The sequence below is a fragment of the Montipora capricornis genome, chromosome 12 (assembly GCF_036669925.1).
Source record: "Montipora capricornis isolate CH-2021 chromosome 12, ASM3666992v2, whole genome shotgun sequence".
NCBI lineage: Eukaryota > Metazoa > Cnidaria > Anthozoa > Scleractinia > Acroporidae > Montipora > Montipora capricornis.
In genome coordinates, this window is record NC_090894.1 from 12,156,185 (window position 1) to 12,178,256 (window position 22,072).

General features: G+C 38.9%; 2 protein-coding genes across 3 annotated transcripts; both read right to left on the reverse strand.

Moving 5' to 3' along the window:
- Positions 1–489: 489 nt before the first annotated feature.
- Positions 490–10,360, reverse strand: LOC138027697 (short-chain collagen C4-like). 2 transcript variants are annotated; one of them, XM_068875274.1, is made up of 8 exons: positions 9,593–10,360; positions 6,502–6,565; positions 6,008–6,073; positions 4,283–4,433; positions 3,206–3,282; positions 2,804–2,914; positions 1,471–1,677; positions 490–1,103 (listed from the first exon to the last, which is right to left on the reverse strand). In XM_068875274.1, exons 4-8 carry the CDS (start codon positions 4,429–4,431, stop codon positions 622–624), a joined length of 1,026 nt encoding a protein of 341 aa, XP_068731375.1. In that variant the 5' UTR covers positions 4,432–4,433; positions 6,008–6,073; positions 6,502–6,565; positions 9,593–10,360; the 3' UTR covers positions 490–621. The 2 variants fall into 2 exon arrangements, with proteins under 2 accessions (XP_068731375.1, XP_068731374.1); XM_068875273.1 differs by lacking the exons at positions 6,008–6,073; positions 6,502–6,565; positions 9,593–10,360 and having other exon boundaries at positions 4,283–4,604.
- A 4,725-nt stretch (positions 10,361–15,085) lies between these two features.
- Positions 15,086–19,073, reverse strand: LOC138027711 (uncharacterized). Its single transcript, XM_068875304.1, has 5 exons — positions 18,739–19,073; positions 17,747–17,823; positions 17,345–17,434; positions 16,012–16,200; positions 15,086–15,696 (listed from the first exon to the last, which is right to left on the reverse strand). Exons 1-5 carry the CDS (start codon positions 18,978–18,980, stop codon positions 15,215–15,217), a joined length of 1,080 nt encoding a protein of 359 aa, XP_068731405.1. The 5' UTR covers positions 18,981–19,073; the 3' UTR covers positions 15,086–15,214.
- Between the last annotated feature and the right edge of the window lie 2,999 nt (positions 19,074–22,072).

A 22,072-nucleotide genomic window follows, 5' to 3' on the forward strand; every position in this document is an offset into this window, starting at 1 on the left:
TTGAGATTTCTCAGACGCAAATAATCAAATCGGTTCATCATTGCTCACTGACGGGCGTGCTTTGTTAGATAATACATTAAGATAAATGCGGTCACCGTTAGTAATGATCCAGTGGTTCATCCCAGATAAGTCAGTGGAGGATTTGTCTAAACCTTGCAAAAGTTTAAAGGTCATAGCCCTAGCCGTTGCTTTTGAGGCGCTGCATCTGGAGAAATTCAATTAGCAATGACTGCACATTTTGGTTCCATTGGAGTCAACCTCGGATTAATTTTGATTTGTCGGAGAACTTTCAATTAATTAATGGAAAAATAATTGCTGCGGGAGATGAGTCAGTTTAAGTTTTTCTACTGTGTTGTAAGAAGACTTGAGTACATCTAACATGCTTAGCATATTCGGTACCAATCGAAGAAGGCACTTGTTCCAAGCATCTCAGCTGTAGGGTGCTGATTAGTGGATCGAATTGAACATAATCGTGTAACACAAGACTCATTAAGATCAACAAGTTTATTGCTTTGCACCCTTACCCTACATTTGCTCTCTGGCTTGCTAGCGATTGATATTTCATTTAGTTTCTGTTTAGTTCTAATGCAAATCAACTACTGTTCACGCTTTCTTTTTTCTTTACTTGGTGCAGACGGCGCATGTCAACTCTCGACCGCTGACATATGGAAGACAGGGAAGTGAACCACAAACGCCTTCCACGGGATGCAGCAAGGCACCATCTTTGTTAGCATGGCTACCAGGAACATATTCTGGATCACCATCGACACAGATGAAATCACTTGAATGTTTGTGACTATGATTTTCAGTCATCAGATACCCATGATACTCCTCGGTCCATCCAGATGGACAGTCATTCCTTGCGGGCATCATCAGCATTGAGCCACGTGACTTCACAAAGCAGACAACACAGGGGGCGTCATGATCATGGAGATTTCTCTTAAAAGGGTCGCCGTTGTATTGACTGACGTCATACTCACTGCCGTAAATGTATCCTGTATGCTGGTGACCATCTTTGTACTTGTCGTACTTTGGATTGTGAGGAAGACAAAGGTAGTTGACTCCACCACCTTGATGGAGGTGGTTTTCACCCCCAATTATCCCTGAAACATGAAAGGGATATGTAAAACGCACTCAGCTTGCTTGGAGGTCAAAAAACAGCTCTCATTCCCTAATAAATTACATCTCGAAAAGAATTCATCAGGGATTTTAAGCCTTATTTGCCATTCTATGTTTTCCCTCAGTCTTTTTTTTAGCGAGATCAGTATTTTCGCTTGAGTAATATTTTACTATTCCTTTATAACGTTTTCTGCTCTCATGACAACTCCTGTGACCACCAAGAAAGGAAAAAAAAAGACAGAATTCTATCACAACCACCCAAACCTGAAGAAAACGAAATGTGAATGTTAGTTGAGAGGTATTACGAAATGTTAGGAAGCGTTGAATTAAATTGTTTTAGGAACTTTATACCTTTATAGACGATCTGAGCACCACTGGGACATGTGGTCCTTCCCCATCGAACATACTTCACACCCGACTTTGCAGTCCCGTTTTGTCCTTTTTCTCCTTTGGCGCCTTGAGGTCCCTGGGCTCCAGTCTTACCTATAGCTCCTTGTTGTCCTTTAGGACCAGGAGGGCCTGGTAAGGCCTTGTTTGTGCCAGGCTTTCCTGGTTCCCCTGTGAGGAAAGAGGACAGAGCGGGTGCACTATTATTTGCTGTGTGCTGATGGGAAAAGTTGGAGGGAAGCAGTTCAGAGTGATTCGTTTTCCATTGTCACATTATTCAAACAACTTGAATAGAAAGACAGGGAAAGATGCCTTACTCGGTGTGATTCACGAAGCTATATTTAATTTTCCCTTTTAAAAAAAGAGTGTATTTGTTTGTTTTTTTCTTTTTTTGAGTGGGTTAGCTCATCTGAAAAACCTTTAACAATTTACTGTCATTCATTTATTGTTTAACAGGTTATCTAGAACTCCTCTCTTAGAAAAAAAAAACCAGGATAAATGCGATGCGGCAAAACTTCATCTGGCAGGGTCTAATGTTAAGAGTAAAGAAGGATGGGAAATTGAAACACGATATTTTTTTTCTTATTTGGAGGAGCAACGTCACTAGGCGTTTCAAACAAGTTTCAGAAAAATACATTAATTTCCAGCACACGCATTATTATGTTGCTGCAATGATCAACGAAATGCCGCATGTTCATGTTTTGCATTTTTTAATCTAAATATTAGACCCTTAGCGGATGATGAAGTTTTCGCATGGGAAGTCACGTGTTTATAATGTATTTTTGAAAATGATGCGATGGCAAAGGTTTTTAAAACACTTCTCATTTAGCGTCTGGTTTAATTAAATAATCCACTGTTTGGACAAGTTCTTTTTGATCTCTATAAGGCTCTCCCATGCTATACAATTTCAAAAGTCCTAAACTGTGATGGAGACCAAAATGGATGATATTTCCTTTCTTCACTGCAGACTCTGTTGGTCCAATGAGACTAATTTTTTCTTTTCAGTAATAACGGAAAAGTTTAAAGTCGATTTGAACAGACATTAAATGGGGCTAACTTTGGTGTCTCACAAACGGCCTCAAATTTCGATGTAAACGCCTCTTTCTCCTAAATAATTAAATTTCTTATATAATTTCCAGGAGAATTTAAGCATCAGACAAGAAATAGTTATGGATGTCTTCTTCACAGCAAAGCTGTTTCACCAGACGACAGCGAAATCTATGACAGCTCTATGAATCAAAGTTAAGTCAGTTTTAATATATTTCCACTTGGTCTCTGAGTGTAAGGTTTCGTTTACCTTTGGGGCCTGTTTTTCCATCCGAACCAGGGTTACCAGCCAATCCTGGTGTCCCTGGTGGACCAGGGGGTCCAGGAGGTCCCACCTTTTCCTTGTTTTGGATATTCTTTCCTTTGAGAATGAAAATAGTACAAAAGCATTCAGTGTCTTAGAGTTCACCAATCGGTCATTCCTTAAAAATTGTTGTTGGCAGTTATCTTAACCTTGAACTACTTTCCTTACAAACATAACCTAACGAAAATAACATCTTTATGCCAGAATTTTGTTGCGCTCAAGTACTGGCATGAACATCACACATGGGAGAGTTTATTTTCTGTTTTGTCTCTAATAAATAAAAAACTGAGAAATAACTGATCTTTTGAATATCATTATCTTATAATCATGGGTGGGTTTGATACCAACCCAATAGGTAGGCTGTAAGTGAGGAGTAAGAATCTCCACTTGATCCCAGAGGAGGGGACCGCATCAGTGCATCAAGTCTACAAAAAAAATATATTAAAGTGTTGATATTCATCTGAATTGTTGATTGTTATCAGATGGTCATGTCTGAGTACTCAAGCTCAAACAGGTAAAGGCATAATTATATATTAGGGAAAGAACATATAACTGAACAACTGTCCATGTTGAGTTAAATGTTACAGAGTTTTACAGAGATGATGCAAACTTTTGATTGCGTACTAGATCTATCTGATTGGAACAAGCCCTGCAGACATGTGGAAGTTTTCTGGTGGTTTGATTTTATTTCTTTAATTTAATTTAATTTATTTTTTTTTCGTTTGAGCTGACATTTTACATGATATCCTGAATAGAGTGGCGTAATTGATATGGCTCTTTCCTTCGAGGCTTTTATTGATTTTTTTTTTCAACGCGTTTACATCACTTGCCCCATCGTTTTGTTAAATACCTCCAAGCGGGGTATTTTCTAAACAACAAGTTTTGCAAGGAAAATCACTTAATTGGTATAATAAATTTAATTTTAGTTAACTAAATTTCCTCTTTCTGCGCAAAAATGGACAGACATATTCACTTCTACTGAACATTTCACACACACGCACGAAATTGAAAATGCAGCAATATTTTAATACTGCTAGAAACAAGAATAACTAAGAGATACCAAGTTTCTCGGCTGAAGGAAGTTTTAGCCTTCGCTAAATCATTTTCGAGCCGAAATTTTATTTCTGAAAATTATTAATTAAAGTGTAAACAAACTCCAAACGCATGAAGCCCAATTGTCTAGAAATGTTATCAAGTTTAAACAAACTCCTAACGCATGAAGCCCAATTGTATTATTTTGGTGGCCAAGAGACTCGACGAAGCACTTTTTGGCATCATGATTCTTATTTCGCGAAAATACACCATTGGAAACAATGAACAAATCAAGAAAAAATTGAAAAGATTACTTAGTCTCGACCGGAGAGATGACAATACGTTATATTTGAGATTGGGAGGATAAGTAGCTATAAATGATCGAGTACAAACCTCTCTTCAAGGATTTTCACTCGTTTTTCAATGTCCTGTGGGTTTTGAGTGGTGTTTTTCTTAATTCTTCTGCGTTCGCGAAACAGCATCGACTCAGTCTTTTGTCCAGTTGCATGGACATCGTGATTATTTGGACGCTGATCATCCATGGCTGAGATGTGGACCAAAATGGGAAAGCAAATCATTAACACAACAAGGAAACGCAAGCCACCACAAGGGGTTTTCACTCGCGGATACTTCATAGCTGACGAAATGGTCTTCTTTGATCACTGCCTTCGGTACAAGTGGAGTATCAAGTTGGAGAAACGAAATAAATATACCTTAGCTGAATCACAAGAAAGAAGTTTTATTGATTCTGCAGAGAGCTTCACAAAGATACAAGCTTGAACTTTTTCGCGTTTACAACTGAGATGCTTTTGACTGAACAAAGAGTCACGCGCGTAAATGTCAATATGTCAGTCAACGGATTGAAAATTATTTTCACCTGGTGTACACAATCAATCTACATCCAAGTGGAATAACAATTATATTGTGACAAAGAAACTCTAAGCGATAGCCAAGGAAAACAAGCTTTGCCTTTAATGGGACCGCAACCCTGAAATATTCCCCATGAACAGTTGGACTGCTCAGACAGATTTGCATATAAATATTTCTAGGATGATGATAAATGCACGTGGTTTCAAAGTAACTTTGCTCGGTTGGCTTTTCTGAAAGACTAGCAAAAGGTTATGAAATCTAACAGCAGGAAATGACAGTGCTTCATCATTAACTGTTTTCAAACCGTAGTTTTGGAAGCGTGTTTCCATGCCAATTGCCGTTCTCGGCCTGACGACGACGTGAACTGAGCAAATTTTAGGTTATGTGGAGGTCGTGAGCATCTGAAAATAACTTTTCAATTGTCCATGTAGGGTACTGTAAAAATAACATTCTACATCTGACTTAATTGACGACGGTCTGTGCAATCGGAGAGCGCCGATCTTGCGCATACATTGTTGACATATTACAGTTCTTAGAGCGGCGTTCTTACCTATAAGACGACGGATTTAGATTTGTCTGTTTGTACCTTTCTCTTGAACCAACGAATACAGAAAAGCTAGAGTGACATAAGCTTTCGGCGATTTAATGTCTTCGTTTCCCAGGGATCTTTCTGTAAGCCAAGTGAATTTTGTGTTAGAATTAAAATGCTCTGGTTGTTGATAGAAACAATTGGGTCATTTGTTGAAGAACTGGAAAAGTTGACATGCCGAATGAAATTTGGTCTGTACATGCGATGAAAATCCGTCCTTAACCTTTAGCATGAACGGTTGTCAGTTTGAATAAGATGAAACGTACGCGAACATGTCGTAAATGATGTACTTATGTCTCATTTGTCCATAACAAAGAGCTTTGGCAAGGACGAGGATGCAACGGAAACAGCGACTCGTCCTAAACTATGTTTTAATGCCGCAAAAAGGCGTGCTGCAGTTGCATCATATATTTCTGAACAGATTTCTTTTCCGTCCTCTGGAAAACAAGAAAGTAAAGCAGAGTTTAAGAAACGACGAAGGCCAGAGTAAAGAGAACGCAACGTATATCATTTGCTTAAAAGAGAAAAAATAAACGCAGTGGGTACTTGTTATCACGTATTTCTGCCAGTACTTTGCGACATAAAATCACCAAATTTGAGCCGGGTTTTGACAATAACGTGAGGAAGCGTTCGTTTTCAATTGAGATTTAGGATACTACGAAAGCGCAAAGTTTATATTTTGAGGTGATGTTTTCAGTTCGTCGCCTTCGTAGATGTTGAATTCCCTAATAAAGTAAAATAGGAATAAATGTAACTACATTCAATCGATGAAGTTTTGACGACAACGTGAACATACTTCCAAGCAATCCTTCATTCTCCATATTTACTTCAATAACGAATTCTTTCAATACAATACACTTGGAGCATTTTCGCCGATATTGTGATACTCGAACAGTGCGGGATATAGACGGCAAACAGGTCTACGATAGCGTCAGAAAATGTTGATTCATTTTTCAAGCTTTCGTTAGCGTCGCTGTCTTCCTCTCAAAGGTATATTAGCAATACAAAACTTTATTACGTTTTATTTAAATTCATTTACAGTATGAAAGCAATAACGGTTATAAACATCAAAACAGATTTTGTGGGGCTCTTTTTATTCCCCTTCCCTTTGTAACAGTTTTGCATGGGAAGGGTGGCCTTTTAGTGTACTCACTGAGTTAGTGGTTCCTCTCGTGCTATGGTGTATAATTTGAGGTTTGGGGATTCCTAAAGCAGCACTAAAACAGGAACAGCAGAGGTAAATTTTGTAACATGAAAGGGCTCTATTGGCATGATTGTAACAACGCAAAAAAACAGCAAAATATGCCGGGAGTTGATGACATAATGGGAATGGATGAATAGAATCACGACGAATAAAGATAGGCTGAGTGGTAAGAGTTGTATTTACAATGAAAATTGACGGTGATAAATTCAAGTCAACACAATATTACCAAGTTAAATACAGCTACCAAATTAACAAATCACTGTTGCATCGGGATTTATTGGTCGACTTTATGACTGAAATGAACGTAAACGTTTAGAACTGATGGGTCAACTGGCTAGAAAAGTTTCACTGAGTGAACTAAAGCGAAAAGAGAACTTGAAGCGGGTGATTTCGAGTAATGTAACTTTCTTCGCCGTTGACAAAGTACACAACAGAGGTCAACAGAAGGCAGATCATCACAATTTTGAGGTGCGTTTACACGACAGCGGAAAAATGGCACGGGTCCGATAAAAAGTGGAATAGTTCCATTCATTTTTGTAAAGACACAGTGAACTTTTATCAGTTCGGCTACAGGACCATAGGCGCCTATGGTTCCGTAGCTTAACTGATAAAAGTTCACTGTTTCTTTACAAAAATGAATGGAACCGTTCCACTTTTTATCGGACCCGTGCCATTTTTCCTCTGTCGTGTAAACGCGCCTCAAATGTCGTGATATCGGACGATCTACACGAGTCCACATTTTTTTTGAGTCAAAACGAGCTATCGCCTTTAACAGCAATTCAGGGGATTAAAATAGTTTATTTGATTGTCATGCGGCACAACAGCGTCAACAGTTGTCTTTAGGCGAAAGCGACGTGACAAAAAAGCAAATTGCCAATAAGCGCAAAATAGCGGCGCTACAAAGATTCGATTGAAAAATAGGATTCGTGAACTCGTTCTTGCTATACTTGACAAATTTCAACATCGCTCTTCAACAAAATCGAACGGATGTTAAAGCAAATGTTGAAGGACCTTGAAGCCTTTCATTTGCGCGGGGTCTAGTCTCGAGTATGCATGATGCTTACCATACTCAGTTCTCACTGTAAAAAATTACGAAAGTGTTGAAGGAATATATAATAAGGGGCAGGAAAGAGAGTGTTTACATACAAACGCCGTAGGAAGTTCACTAGTTCGTATTGGAATAAAAATTCTACTTGTGTGAAGTTTTATTTCACAAGTGAACACCACAATAATGTTATGACCCATCCGCCTCCCGTAACACGATGTTCAGACTGGTCTTATTCCATTACACATTTGATTCCGAACACACAGATCATGTCACGATACAAAGGAGATTTCAAAACTTAATTTTGTTTTTGGCGATCAAGCATGAATGTGTCTCGGTTGCGAAAATTGCCGTTAAAGCCTCCTGAATTTTTCATTTGTCATGATAAGACAATTGTTAAGTTAAGTGTGCGGGGATAACTTCTGGCAATTTCGTCTCATGATAACCCGCTGCCGGCACGAGAGCCCAACAAAATAGGCCATTTTCGAAATATCAAAATATTCGGGTCGATAGTGAGTCAGTGAGGACAAAAACAAAAGAAACGCGTTGGAATGAATTTGAAAAATATTTGCATATCATCCATTTTCCTTTGTCTTTGGGCGTGTTTTCACGCCAGCCGATTGTCTCGCTTAACATTTTTGTCCTCTATTAAACCTCTCCTTTCTTTTAATATATCGAAAAAGGCCTATTAACTACTTCCAACATGATCTCTTCTCTAAATTAACGATTATCGTTAATTCGTAATTAGCTTTGAATAAAATTTACTGTTAACGTCACTTTAGGACACTGTGTCCCAGGACTTGTGGTAGCACAGAAAATAAGGAAATTAAAAAATAATATCCGTGGATTAGATTCGAACCCGGAGCTTCTATTTTATCGGAACCACTTCTTTCCGCTTCACCACTGAAGATTCTCAAAAAAATATATATCTATTAGCGTGACTTTAGGGGCATTTTGGCGCAAACAATTTTTTGATTTGGTTTAAATCTCGATATTTGATGGTCTGTTCAATACGTAAAATTTGCCGTAAAACTCCGACACGTTGGCCAATATACTGCTCTGTTGGCCGCACTAGCTACCGAAACAAAACAGATATGGGTCTAGCTGCTATTGTGACGTAAAAGCCGGAGTTTTATAAACATTTAACTAGTTCAATGTGGATTTTTTGACTGCAGTTTACATGGGTAGCAGCAGAATGCAACAATACCAGAAATTGAAAAGACGGTATAAGGCTTCATTTCATGATACCGTATTTTGACGACAATCGCCATGAAGCCATGAACGTCGAAGAAGATTGGTTCAGTTTGTCACAGTGCTCGAAGCATTTCAAAACAGAGGACTTCACTCGACGTTTAGACCGCTTTTGATCAAACGTGACAACACAAATATGGAAGACGTTTCATTAAACACCTATTTCTAATACGATTCTCCTTGCAGAAAGCTCAAGTTATAACAGAAACGATCTGTTGAATACGAATAAAATTAGCGGTAAAATACTGCCATGTTAGCCGCGCTACCGAGACAAGATAGGTATGGGTCTAGCTGCAATTGTGACGTCAAAATTTGACTTCTTGTCTGCGGATTTTTTGAATGCAGCTTACATGCGAAGCAGCAGGATGCTACAATACCAGAAGTTTAAAAGGCGGTTTAAGGCTTCATTTCCTGATACCGTATTTTGACGACAATCGCCATGAAATTAGGAAACGTCGAAGAAGATGGGTTCAGTTCTTGTGATTGAAGAATTTCAAAAGAGAGGCCTTTGGCTTGACGTTTGGACCGCTTTTGATCAAACGTGACAACACAAATATGAAAGGCGTTAAATTAAACGATTCTCATGGCAGAAGACTCAAGTTATAAGAGAAATGGAAGTGGAAGCAATAAAAAGAAACAAAGAAAAAATAACATCAGATATTTAATCAAATACCGTGACCAGCAGTACACAACATGTCCTCTATTTGTAAACCATATCTTAGCCAAAAAAAAATTACCGCTCACCTTGCTTCGTCTCCTGTTTGTTGATACATTTGCTTGCCTCTTGCTTTGCCTCATTTTCCGGCTGTTAACTTAAGACTCCCATGATTTCTGAAGGCAAACGGGTTCAAATCCTGGGATGTTGAATCACACAGGACAATTTAACGCCGGGGCCAACATTTTGAAGGACAAGGTCACTTTCACAAGGTTCTAAACAGCCTTCCAACTCCCTGCAGCAATAGTACTCGCTGATGTTTTGAAGAAAATCGACACTGTGACAATTTCCACACTTGCACCTACACAATACAGAAGTCAACGAATGAATAAAAGGAACAAATCATGATGAACTGTCGATGCAAGAAGTAACAGCCAAACAAGAAACATACAATCAACGAAAGCAGTCTCGGTAGGTGCGCACAGAGATCACCATGTAGAATACGCAAGTATTCCTACTAAATAAGCCACTTCAACGTTTCCCTGAAATTTATCGGCCTTCAGTTGTCGTTCTAGTGCTTTGTCAGCTTGTTTTTCCTTTTTCGTAATTGGCAGTCCATTCCTTGTCAGCCTTTGGGTCGTCGATGATATCTTCATCGCTCGAGGCTATATGATCTCGATGGAGATAAATCATGACCATCGTCTTCCATTTCTATGTCGTAATCCATTTTCGAGTCTTCGGAAAAATGACGAGCGTCAGAATCTGACGGGGGGCAAGACATTTTTAACGTTACGTTAAAAGAACTCCTCTATCAAGGAGAAAGCAAATTAAGCTTCCACCTCGTTCCCAGGGTCCCCTGGGAATGAGTTTGGTGAAGCTTGTATCCTGTGGGCTGTCATTCTGACGTCATTACCATCGCTCTTCCCAGACCTCCTTTGCGCGGTCGTGATTTCCTGAAAATGAACAATTGAGTAGGATCTCTTTTAGCTCCATACTATCTGCAATTAACATGGAGTATTCGTTAACAAATTCGGGACGAAATTTCCCCAAAACACACCTCAATAGCGACGGAGCTTAAGGTGGCTCAAAGCAGTTTCAGCACTTTAAAGAGAATGTACTATTAGAAGAATTGCCTCCGCAGCACTGTATCATATAACAGCAATGTCATGATACCATATGAAACGCCCTTGTTACTTCAGTAACACGATGCGTTCATTATCATGACGCAATACGTCACCATAGCAACACGACAGTCATCCAAAAACACCCTATATTTCGTTTTTATATAGTTGCTTGTATCTCTCATCCCATTTTTAATCCCTGTAAAGTGAATGAATCTGCTCAAAGCAGTTTAAACACTTTCAAGAGATTGTACTATTAGAAGGATTGCCTCCACAACACTCTCTCACATAACAGCAATGTCATGTTACCATATGAAACGCCCTTATTGCTTAACACAATGCGTTCATTATCACTACGTATTACCAGGAGCCCATTAGTAGGAGCCTCCATATGCAGTAGATCTTTGAGTCAACCTTTGCGCGTATCTTTCTATTTTTAGAACGAACCCTTGAGCAGGAGACTCGTATTTACATAAATTTACCACAATTTGTACGATTTAAATACAGTGTTACTGCTTTATTTGTCTTCGTTGGACAACGACTTTATTCTGATTGGCCTTTTAAAACAGTGTGTGCAGAGCAGGAGCAACTAACTCGTGGCGTTCTAAAAATTGAAAGTCACGCGCAAAGGTTGACTCATAAGGGCGTGTATGAGAGAGGCAAGCTCCTACTCATGGGCTCCGGGTCCAGTGGATTCAGAGACACCTTAAAAAGCATGAGCAGTTAAGGTGGCTCTACATCTTCTCCAAAGAAGAAGAGCAGTTAAGATGGCTCTACATCATCTACATCTTTGGCTCTCCAAAGAAGAAGAGCAGTTAAGGTGGCTCTACATCTTCTCCAAAGAATGCAGATCGTTTTACCACGGCCAGCTAATCAGCAATGAAAAATGGGGGTCACCGAGTTCGTTTTAGAGATACATGCAGCTAAAGGTAAAATATACGGTAGTTTTGGAGGGATTTCTTGCCTCTTTGGTAACAATTACGTAACAATAATGATCTTATCTTGTAGAGCAATAATTCACGTTTCATATGCTCCAATCATAACACCGCCGTTATAGGAAACAATGTTGTTTTTAAGTCAATACTTTTAGCAGTACAGTATCTTTAAAAGACTGAACCTGGTGTGAGCCACGTTAAATCCATGTCAAATTACTTCTTAACCATCATACCGTTTTAAGTCCGGCTGAACATAAAAGTCCCTCCACAATTTACCCCCCTCCCTCCCGGCGGCTTATATGACCCTTACGTTTATATCCTTGAAGACGGAAAGGTTTTGATGAAGAAAAGATGCTCTAAAAGATAGTATGGATCTTAAACAAACATCAAATAACAAAAGCCTGAGGTTGTGTATTTTGCATTGATTTAGCTGGCCGAAACCCGTTTTCACCTGACGATACTCCATGAAATGCAAATACATCACATAGCCTTTAGGTGTGCCGCATTGCTTCATTCGGCACATCCAAGAGTATTTATTCTGGGGCTGCCTTTATGACTAGACAGCCCTACAGCAGCAGTAATTGGGACTGCATGCAGCCACACTGAGTACAAGAACTATGGCGATAGACATGCAAAAGTGACCTTCAATTAGCTTGCGAGACTCAACCGGCGCGGAGAATAGCGCGTGACTTGAACTAATTGACGCGCAGCTCTGTCTTCGCTGTCGTGATCGTCGTTCGATCTGAATCGATGTAACTTATTACAGTTACTGTTAGATAAAAATTTCCCTCTTTGTCGAATGGTACGCTGCGAAACGATAAGTGCATCCTTTTAAGATCACGCAACAAATAAATCTCATTGCTTCCATATAAAGCAGTCGTTTTAAGTTAAGTCGCTGTAAATAGCTATAGGGAGAAATCAGTTACACCTTCAAATTCATAAAGCATTCCTTTATAGGAAACCTTGTAAAAAGTTGATGTCGTGTAATTAAACGCCCCTTCTACCATCGGCGGCGATCGTGAGTGTTCATGAGAGATCGTATTAAAAACGAGTAAACTGGAAAGTGCACCCTTACTCTCAAGGGAACTCAGGGGGCGGCGCTAAGGCGAGCTTCAATGACGCGGATATATGAAAAAATGCATATTTATGAGAAAAATAACTTATTAGCTCGGGGTAATCACACTAAATCAAAATTTCCAAGCAAATCGCTTTCCTTATTCCAAACCATTCTGACTTAGTATTTGAATTTACTAAGTTACCAAACTTTGCAGCTTACAAGTTGACAATAACATGAACAAGAAACGAAAATCTATGCGCATACGACATTTTTAAATTCCCATATAAACTTTCTCAAAAATCCTTCGAATACTAAATCAATTTTCCAATAGTTTCTCTAGGTTACTTTTGCTTTATGAACGTCTCGTTTTTTTTTTGCAGCTTACAAGTTGAAATTTGTGACCAGATACGCTCCTTAAATTGAGCTTGAGGAGAGGAGTTCGGCCAGCCACTGTGGAAAATACCAGAATACTCTTTGTTTGTCCCCCCAAATTTTGCACAAGCATTGTTTTTGTTTCTTCTTAGGACCATTGTAAGTCCCAAGAGAAACTGGAAACAATGCTTATGCAAAATTTGGCGAGACAAGCAAATAGTATTATGGTATTTTCCGAAGTGGCCTATAAGTTTCAATCATCAGTCATTAAATTTCACGCGGTGCTATTATGCTAACAAGATTTTAACTCCTGCGTATCAATGATGTCCGGCCATTCTGCGCCATGAGCCTGTACACTGTTTCTCGATGGTGATTGAAACCAAAGTTGTGATTGGTTGACTTAAACTGCAACTTTGAATGTGATTGGCCTATTGAACTGTCCGATAACAACTTGGCATTTAAATTAGTGGAAAATCTGAGTGTTTTCAAAGGAATCATGGGTAATCAGGGCAAGATGGAGAGAAATTCAAAGGTTTGTAAGGAAGTTCAAAACGATGAAAAGTGTTCATAATATGCAATTTTGGGTTTTTTGTTTTCCAAAACAGAAGATATGCGCTCAAAGATGCGGCAGAATAAATTTGGAGAGAATGGATGTTGTAGACATTATTTTATTAAAAAGGGTTTCTGCCATACATTTCCTTTAATTCCAAAGGCACAAAATTACAGAGAATGTATGGAGACAAAAAAAGCAAATATTTAGGAATTCCAAACAACGGATACCAAGTCTAGTTCATCTCAGTAGTTGTAAACATGAACTTATTTGTTTGGTTTATGAAGGAGAAAGTCTATAAAGTTGAGTCATGAACAGTATATTTTGCTTCGAATTTCCATACAAACCTTTGAATTTCCCGCCATGTTGTCCTGATTACCCATGATGCAATCAAGAGCGTGAACTCGTCTATTATTTTGAAAAACAACCCTAATTAACGAAACCATAGAAACTATCAATACAAGAATTTACACTTCGCGAGACATTTTTATTCTTTAAACCTAAATAGCTAGGGTAAAACCAGAATGATTTTTTTCTTAGGGACGTTGTGACAGGATTTGAACGGTTCACTTGCCCACAGGATACCCATTTTGCAATAATAGTTTTTCAATTTCATTAAATAAAGGCAAGAACGCATAAATAGGAATCAGAACAAATACGAAACCAACGATAGTTCAAGGTGCGAACTTAATTAACCTCGTGCTTTCGTGGTGTGAAGTAGTCGAGTCGAGTCCAATTTCATGTATAGGCCGGTGAAATGTTTCTTGTTGTACTAGGTCATCGTTGAAACATATGTACGATTTTGCTCGCGTTTGACAAGGCTGTCTAAAAACGGAATTTTACGCTTTTCTTCGAATTTCATGGTAAATTTTATGCCAGGTTGTCTCAGGTTGAGGTATTTGAGAAATCTTTGTTGTCAAACAGGGTGGAAGTGTCACTGTCATAAATGGCGACCACTTTTTCATTCTTTTGTGTTTATGTTAATTAGACCTACTGCCCTCATTTTGAAACAAATATTCTTTTGAAATTTGCTCGTCGTTGCGTGGCTACAAAGGCTTATTAGTATTTAAAAAAAAGGATATTTTCTTGGACCGCCATTATAAAAGAGGTCTATACTCGTACCTAAACCAGACAGATGGGCAATCTTTCCTCTCTTGTACCCATTCTTGTTGAAAGAGGCACATGAAAATACATGCCCAGGACGGTGTCACTTAGAAAAAGAATGGGTACAAGGGAGGAAAGATTGTCCGTTATCTAGGTTAGGTAAGTTCAAATGCCTGCGTATTTTCGTTCCACTGGGGTCAACCTTGGGTTTCATACCAATGTGGTCTTATTTGATTTTTCGGAGAAATTTCAATTAATTAATGAAAATGGACTTGCTGTGGAGGATCAATTTCTACTGAGTTTTGTAAGAAGACTTGAGTACATCTAAAATGTTTAGTATATTCGATACCAATCGAAGAGAGCACTTGTTCCAAGACATCTCAGCTGTAGGATGCTGATTAGTGGATCGAATTGAACATAATCGTGTAACACAAGACTCATTAAGATCAACAAGTTTATTGTTTTGCACCCTTACTCTACATTTGCTCTCTGGTTTGCTAGCGATTGATATTTCATTTAGTTTCTGTTTAGTTCTAATGCAAATGAACTACTGTTGAAGCTTTCTTTCTTCTTTACTTGGTGCAGACGGCGCATGTTAACTCTCGACCGCTAACATATGGAAGACAGGGAAGTGAACCACAAACGCCTTCCACGGGATACAGCAAGGCACCATTTTTGCCAGCATGGCTACCAGGAACATATTCTGGATCACCATCAACACAGATAAAATCACTTGAATGTCTGTCAATATGATATGCAGTCATCAGATATCCATGATACTCCTCGGTCCATCCAGATGGACAGTCATTCCTTGCGGGCATCATCAGCATTGAACCACGTGACGTCACGAAGCAGACAACACAGGGTGCGTCATGATCATGGAGACTTCTCTTAAAAGGGTCTCCGTTGTATTGACTGACTTCATACTCAGCGCCGTAAATGTATCCTGCCCACTGGTGACCATCTTTGTACTTGTCGTACTTTGGATTGTGAGGAAGACAAAGGTAGTTGACTCCACCACCGTAGTGGCCGTACCATTCACCCCCAATTATCCCTGAAATGCGAAAGGGATGTGCAAACCGCATTCAAACAACAGCTCTCATTCCCAAAAAAAATAACCGGTACATCTCGAAAGTAATTCTTCAGTCTTTTTTTTAGCGAGATCAGTATTTCCTTTTGAGTAATCTTTTATTATCCCTTTATAAAGTTTTCTGCTTTCGTGACGACTCCTGTGACCACCAGGAAAGGAAAAAATTCAAAATTGTTTCGCAACTACCTAATAATGAAGAGAACCAAGTGTGAATCTTTGGTGAGAGCTATTACGAAATGTTAGGAAGGGTTGAATTAAATTGTTCTAGGAACTTTATACCTTTATAGACGATCTGAGCACCACTGGGACATGTGGTCCTTCCCCATCGAACATACTTCACACCCGACTTTGCAGTCCCCTTTTGTCCTTTTTCTCCTTTGGCGCCTTGAGATCCTGGGGCTCCTTGTTGTCCTTTAGGACCAGGAGGGCCTGGTAAGGGCGTGTTTGCGCTGGGCTTTCCTGGTTCTCCTGTGAAGAAATAGGACAGAGCGGGTGCACTAGTATTTGCTGTGTGCTGATGGGAAAAGTTAGAGGGAAGCAGTTCAGAGTGATTCGTTTTCCATGGTCACATTGACCTGCTTTTTCTTATTCAGCTTATTCAAACGAGTTAAAAGAAAGACAGGGAAGGATGCCTTACTCGGGGTGATTCACGAAACTATATTTAGTTTTCCCTTTTAAGTGAATGTATTTGTTTGTTTGTTTTCTCTTTTTGAGTGGGGTAGTTCCTGTGAAATAATTTTAGCAATTTACTGTCATTCATTCATTGTTTAACAAGTTAGAGCTCCTCTCTTAGAAAACAGGACAAAAGCGAGGCGGCAAAACTGCATCTGGCAGGGTCTAATGTTCAGAATAAAGAATGGGAAATTGGAACACGATATTTTTCGTTATTTGGAGGAGCAACGTCACAAGGGGCCTCAAACAAGTTTCAGAAAAATACATTAATTTTCAGCAAACGCATGATTATGATGCTGCAGTTATCAACGGAATGCCGCATGTGCATGTTTTGTCTAAATATTATACCCTTAGCGGATGATAAAGTTTTCGGAAGCCACGTATTTTACTGTATTTTTGAAAATGGTGCGATAACAAATGTTTTTAAAACACTCCTTACTTAGCGACTGGTTGAATTAAATCATCCTCAGTTTGGACAAGTTTTGGATGTCTTTTTGATATTTATAAGGGGTTCTACCATTCTATACAATTTCAAAAGCCCTAAACTGTGGTGGAGACCAAAACGGATAATATTTCCTTTGTTTACTGCAGACTCTGTTGGTCCAATGAGACTAATTTTCTCTTTTTTAGTACTAGTATTAATGGAAAGGGTTAAAGTGGATTTTAACCTGCATCAAATGGAGTTAACTTTTTCCAAGATCTGGCTCTGTGTCCACAAATTTCGGTGTAAACGCCTTCTTCCGGCCTGTACATTAAATTTCTATGATATATAATGATTCCGATTCCAGGAGGATTTTAAGCATTAGACAAAAAATAGGTTTAATAATGGGCATCTTCTGCACAATTTCAGACGTTTTGACGGTAAGACGTCAAAATCTCTATGACAGCTCGGTGAAGTGAAGTTTAAATATTGTCACGAAGTGCAGCCGGTTTCATTTACCTTTGGAGCCATTTTTTCCATTCAATCCTGGTTTCCCTGGTGGACCAGGGGGTCCCATCTTTTCTTTTCCACTGTTTTGGATATGCTTTCCTTTGAGATTGAAAATGGTACAAAACAATTCAATGGCTTAGAGTTCACAAATAGGATGATTCCTTAAAGTTCGTAGTTGGTAGTCATATTAATTATAACCTTCAATTACTTTCCTTAAAAAATAACGTGAACAAAATAGTGCTTTTATACCAGATTTTTTTTGCGTTCATGTACTGGTGAGAACTTCCCAAGTAACGGAAGAGTTTATTTTCTGTTGTGCCTCGAACAAATGAAAAGAAATAACTTTTAACACTGAATAACTCTTCTTTGAAATGCCATTATCTTATAATCATGGGTGGGCTCTATACCAACCCAAAAGGTAGGCTATAAGTGAATTGCAAGAATTCCCACTTGATCCCAGACGAGGGAACCGCATCAGTGCATCAAGTCTATAACAAAATAAAATTGAAGTGTTGATATTCATCTGAATTGTCGATTGTTATCAGATGGTCATGTCCGAGGTAAAAGAAAGGTATTCAGGATCAAGCAGGTTAAGGTATAATAATATTTTAGGGGAAGAACATGTAACTGAAGAACTGTCCGTATTGAATTAAATGTTAAAGAGTTTTACAGTGATAGTAAACGTTTGATTGCATACTAGATCTGATTGGTCGTTTTGGTCGAATGATTTTATTTTTTTTATTTTTTATTTTTGTTGGAGCTGACATTTTACATGATATCCTGTACTGAGTGCCGTAATTAATATGGCTCTTTCCTTCGGGTCTTTGATGATTTTTTTCCAACGCGCTTACATTGCCCCATCGTTTTGATAAATACCTCCAAGCGGCGTATTTTCTAAAAACCGTATTTTTGCGAGGAAAATCACTTAGTTGGTATAATAACTTTAATTTTAGCGACATAACTTTTCTCTTTCTCCGCAAAAATCATTTCTACTAAACATTTCACTCACACGCACAAAATTGAAACTGTAGCGATAATATTTCCTTTGGAGTTAAATTAACTGGCAACATTTTAATACTGCTAGAAACAAGAATAATGAAGTGGTACCAAGTTTCTGAAGGAAGTTTTAGCCTTCGCTAAATCAATTTCGAATCGAAATTTTATTTCTGAAAACTATAAAAGTGTAAACTCCTAACGCATGAAGCCGAATTGTATAGAAATGTTAGCAAATAGCTTTGGTGGCCAAGAGAGTCGATGAAGCAAAATACACGACCATTAGAAACAATGAACACTCACTGAAATCAAGAAAAAAATTGAAAAGATTACTCAGTCTCGACCGGAGAGACGACAAAACGTTATTTGAGATTGGGAGGATAAGCAGCTATAACTTATCGAGGACAAACCTCTCTTCAACGCTTTTCAGTCGTTTTTCAAAGTCTTGCGGGTTTTGAGTGGTGTTTTTCTTAATTCCTCTGCGTTCGCGAAACAGCATCGACTCAGTCTTTTGTCCAGTTGCATGGACATCGTGATTATTTGGACGCTGATCATCTATGGCTGAGATATGAACGAAAATGGTAAAGCACATCATTAACACAACAAGGAAACGCAAACCACCACAAGGGGTTTTCACTCGCGGGTACTTCATAACTGACGAAATGGTCTTCTTTGATCACTGCCTTCGGTACAAGTAGAGTATCAAGTTGGAGAAACGAAATAAATATACCTTATGTGAATCACAAGAAAGAAGTCTTATTGATTCTGCAGAGAGCTTCACAAAGATACAAGCTTGAACTTTTTCGCGTTTACAACTGAGATGCTTTTGACTGAACAAAGAGTCACGCGCGTAAATGTCAATATGCCAGTCAACGGATGGAAAATTATTTTCACCTGGTGTACACAATCAATCTACATCTAAGTGGAATAACATTATTTTTGTGACTAAGAAACTCTAAGAGATAGCCAACGAAAACAAGCTTTGCCTTTAATTGGACCGCAACCCTGAAATATTCCCCATGAACAGTTGGACTGCTCAGACAGATTTGCATATAAATATTTCTAGGATGATGATAAGTGCACTCGGTTGGCTTTTCTGAAAGACTAGCAAAAGGTTATGAAATCTAACAGCAGGAAATGACAGTACTTCATCATTAACTGTTTTCAAACCGTAGTTTTGGAAGCGCGTTCCCATGCCAATTGCCGTTCTCGGCCTGACGACGACGTGAATTGAGCAAATTTTAGGTTATGTGGAGGTCGCGAGCATCTGACAATAACTTTTCAATTGCCCATGTAGGGTACTGCAAAAATAACATTCTACATCTGACTTAATTGACGACGGTCTGTGCAACAGAGAGCGCCGGCGATCTTGCGCATACATTGTTGACATATGACAGTTCTTAGAGCGGCGTTCTTACCTATAAGACGACGGATATAGATTTGTCCGTCTGTACCTTTCTCTTGAACCAAAGAATACAGAAAAGCTAGAGTGACATATTTAATAAGCTTTCGGCGATTTAATCTCTTCGCTCCCCAAGGATCTTTCTGTAGGCCAAGTGAATTCAGTGTTAGAATTAAAATGCTCTGGTTGTTGAAATGGAAACAATTGGGTCATTTGTTGAAGGACTGGAAAAGTTGACATGCCGGAATAAAGTTTGGTCTGTACAATGGGATGAAAATCCGTCCTTAACCTTTCGCATGAAGAGATTCTAAAAGCTGACGTTTCGAGCGTTAGCCCTTCGTCAGAGGATTCGCTCTGACGAAGGGCTAACGCTCGAAACGTCAGCTTTTAGAATCTCTGTACGGTGGTCAATTTACATTATCAACTCCGTTGATAAACCAAATTTTTGTATACTACTTCCCCACCGACGCAGCACCACAGTTTCTTTAGAAACTACCCCTTCATTCTTTAGCATGAAGGGTTGTCAGTTTGAATAAGATGAAACGTACGCGAACATGTCGTAAATGATGTACTTATGTCTCATTTGTCCATAACAAAGAGCTTTGGCAAGGACGAGGATGCAACGGAAACAGAGACTCGTCCTAAACTAGGTTTTAATGCCGCAAAAAGGCGTGCTGCAGTTGCAGCATATATTTCTCAACACACTTCTTTTCGGCCGTCCTCTGGAAAACAAGAAAATAAAGCAGAGTTTAAGAAACGACGAAGGCCAGAGCAAAGAGAACGCAACGTATATCATTTGGTTAAAAGAGAAAAAATAAACGTAGTCGGCACTTGTTTTATTATCACGTATTTCTGCCAGTACTTTGAGGTTTTGACAATAACGCGAGGAAATGTTCGTTTCCAATTGAGTTTTAGGATACTTCGCCTCATGACATGAACGAGACAGAATAATCGCGGAACACTTACGAAAGCGCAAAGTTTATATTTTGAGGTGTCGTTTTCAGTTCGTCGCCGTCGTAGATGTTGAAGTCCCTAATAAAGTAAAATAGGAATAAATGTAACCACATTCAATCGATGAAGTTTTGACGACAACGTGAACATACTTCCAAGCAATCCTTCATTCTCCATATTTACTTCAATAACGAATTCTTCCAATACAATACACTTGGAGCATTTTCGCCGATATTGTGATATTGGAACAGTACGGGATATAGACGGCAAATAGGTTTACGATAGCGTCAGAAAATGTTTTCAAGTTACGCTTTCGTTAGCGTCGTTGTCTTCCTCTCAAAGGCATATTAGCAATACAAAACTCTATCACGTTTTATTTACATTCATTTACAGTATAAAAGGAATAACGATCATGAACATCAAAACAGATTTTTTGGGGCTCGATCTTTTTATTCCCCTTCCCTTTGTAGCAGTTTTGCATGGGAAAGGTGGCCTTTGAGTGTACTCACTGAGTTAGTGGTTCCTCTCGTGCTATGGTGTGTGATTTGAGGTTTGGCGATTCCAAAAGCAGCACTGAAACAGGAACAGCAGAGGTAAATTTTATAACACGAAAGGGCTCTATTGGCATGATTGTAACAACATTAAAAAAACAGCAAAATATGCCGGGAGTTGATGACATAATGGGAATGGATGAATAGAATCTGACGACGAATAAAGATAGGCTGAGTGGTAAGAGTTGTATTTACAATGAAAATTGACCGTGATAAATTCAAGTCAACACAATATTACCAAGTATACAGCTACCAAATTAACAAATCACTGTTGCATCGGGATTTATTGGTCGACTTTATGACTGAAATAAACGTAAACGTTTAGAACTGATGGGTCAACTGGCTAGAAAAGTTTCACTGAGTGAACTAAAGCGAAAAGAGAACTTGAAGCGGGTGATTTCGATAATTTTCTTCGCCGTTGACAAAGTACATAACAGAGGTCAACAGAAGGCAGATCATCACAATTTGAGGTGCGTTTACACGACAGAGGAAAAATGGCACGGGTCCGATAAAAAGTGGTATAGTTCCATTCATTTTTGTAAAGAAACAGTGAACTTTTATCCGTTCCGCTACAGGACCATAGGCGCCTATGGTTCTGTAGCGGAACGGATAAAAGTTCACTGTTTCTTTACAAACATAATTGGAACGGTTCCACTATTGATCGGACCCGTGCCATTTTTCCTCTGTCGTGTAAACGCGCCTCAAATGTCGTGATACCGGACGATCTACACTAGTCCACATTTTTTTTTTTTTTGAGTCAAAACGAGCTATCGCCTTTAACAGCAATTCAGGGAATTAAAATAATTTCTTTGATTGTAATGCGGCACAACAGCGTAAACA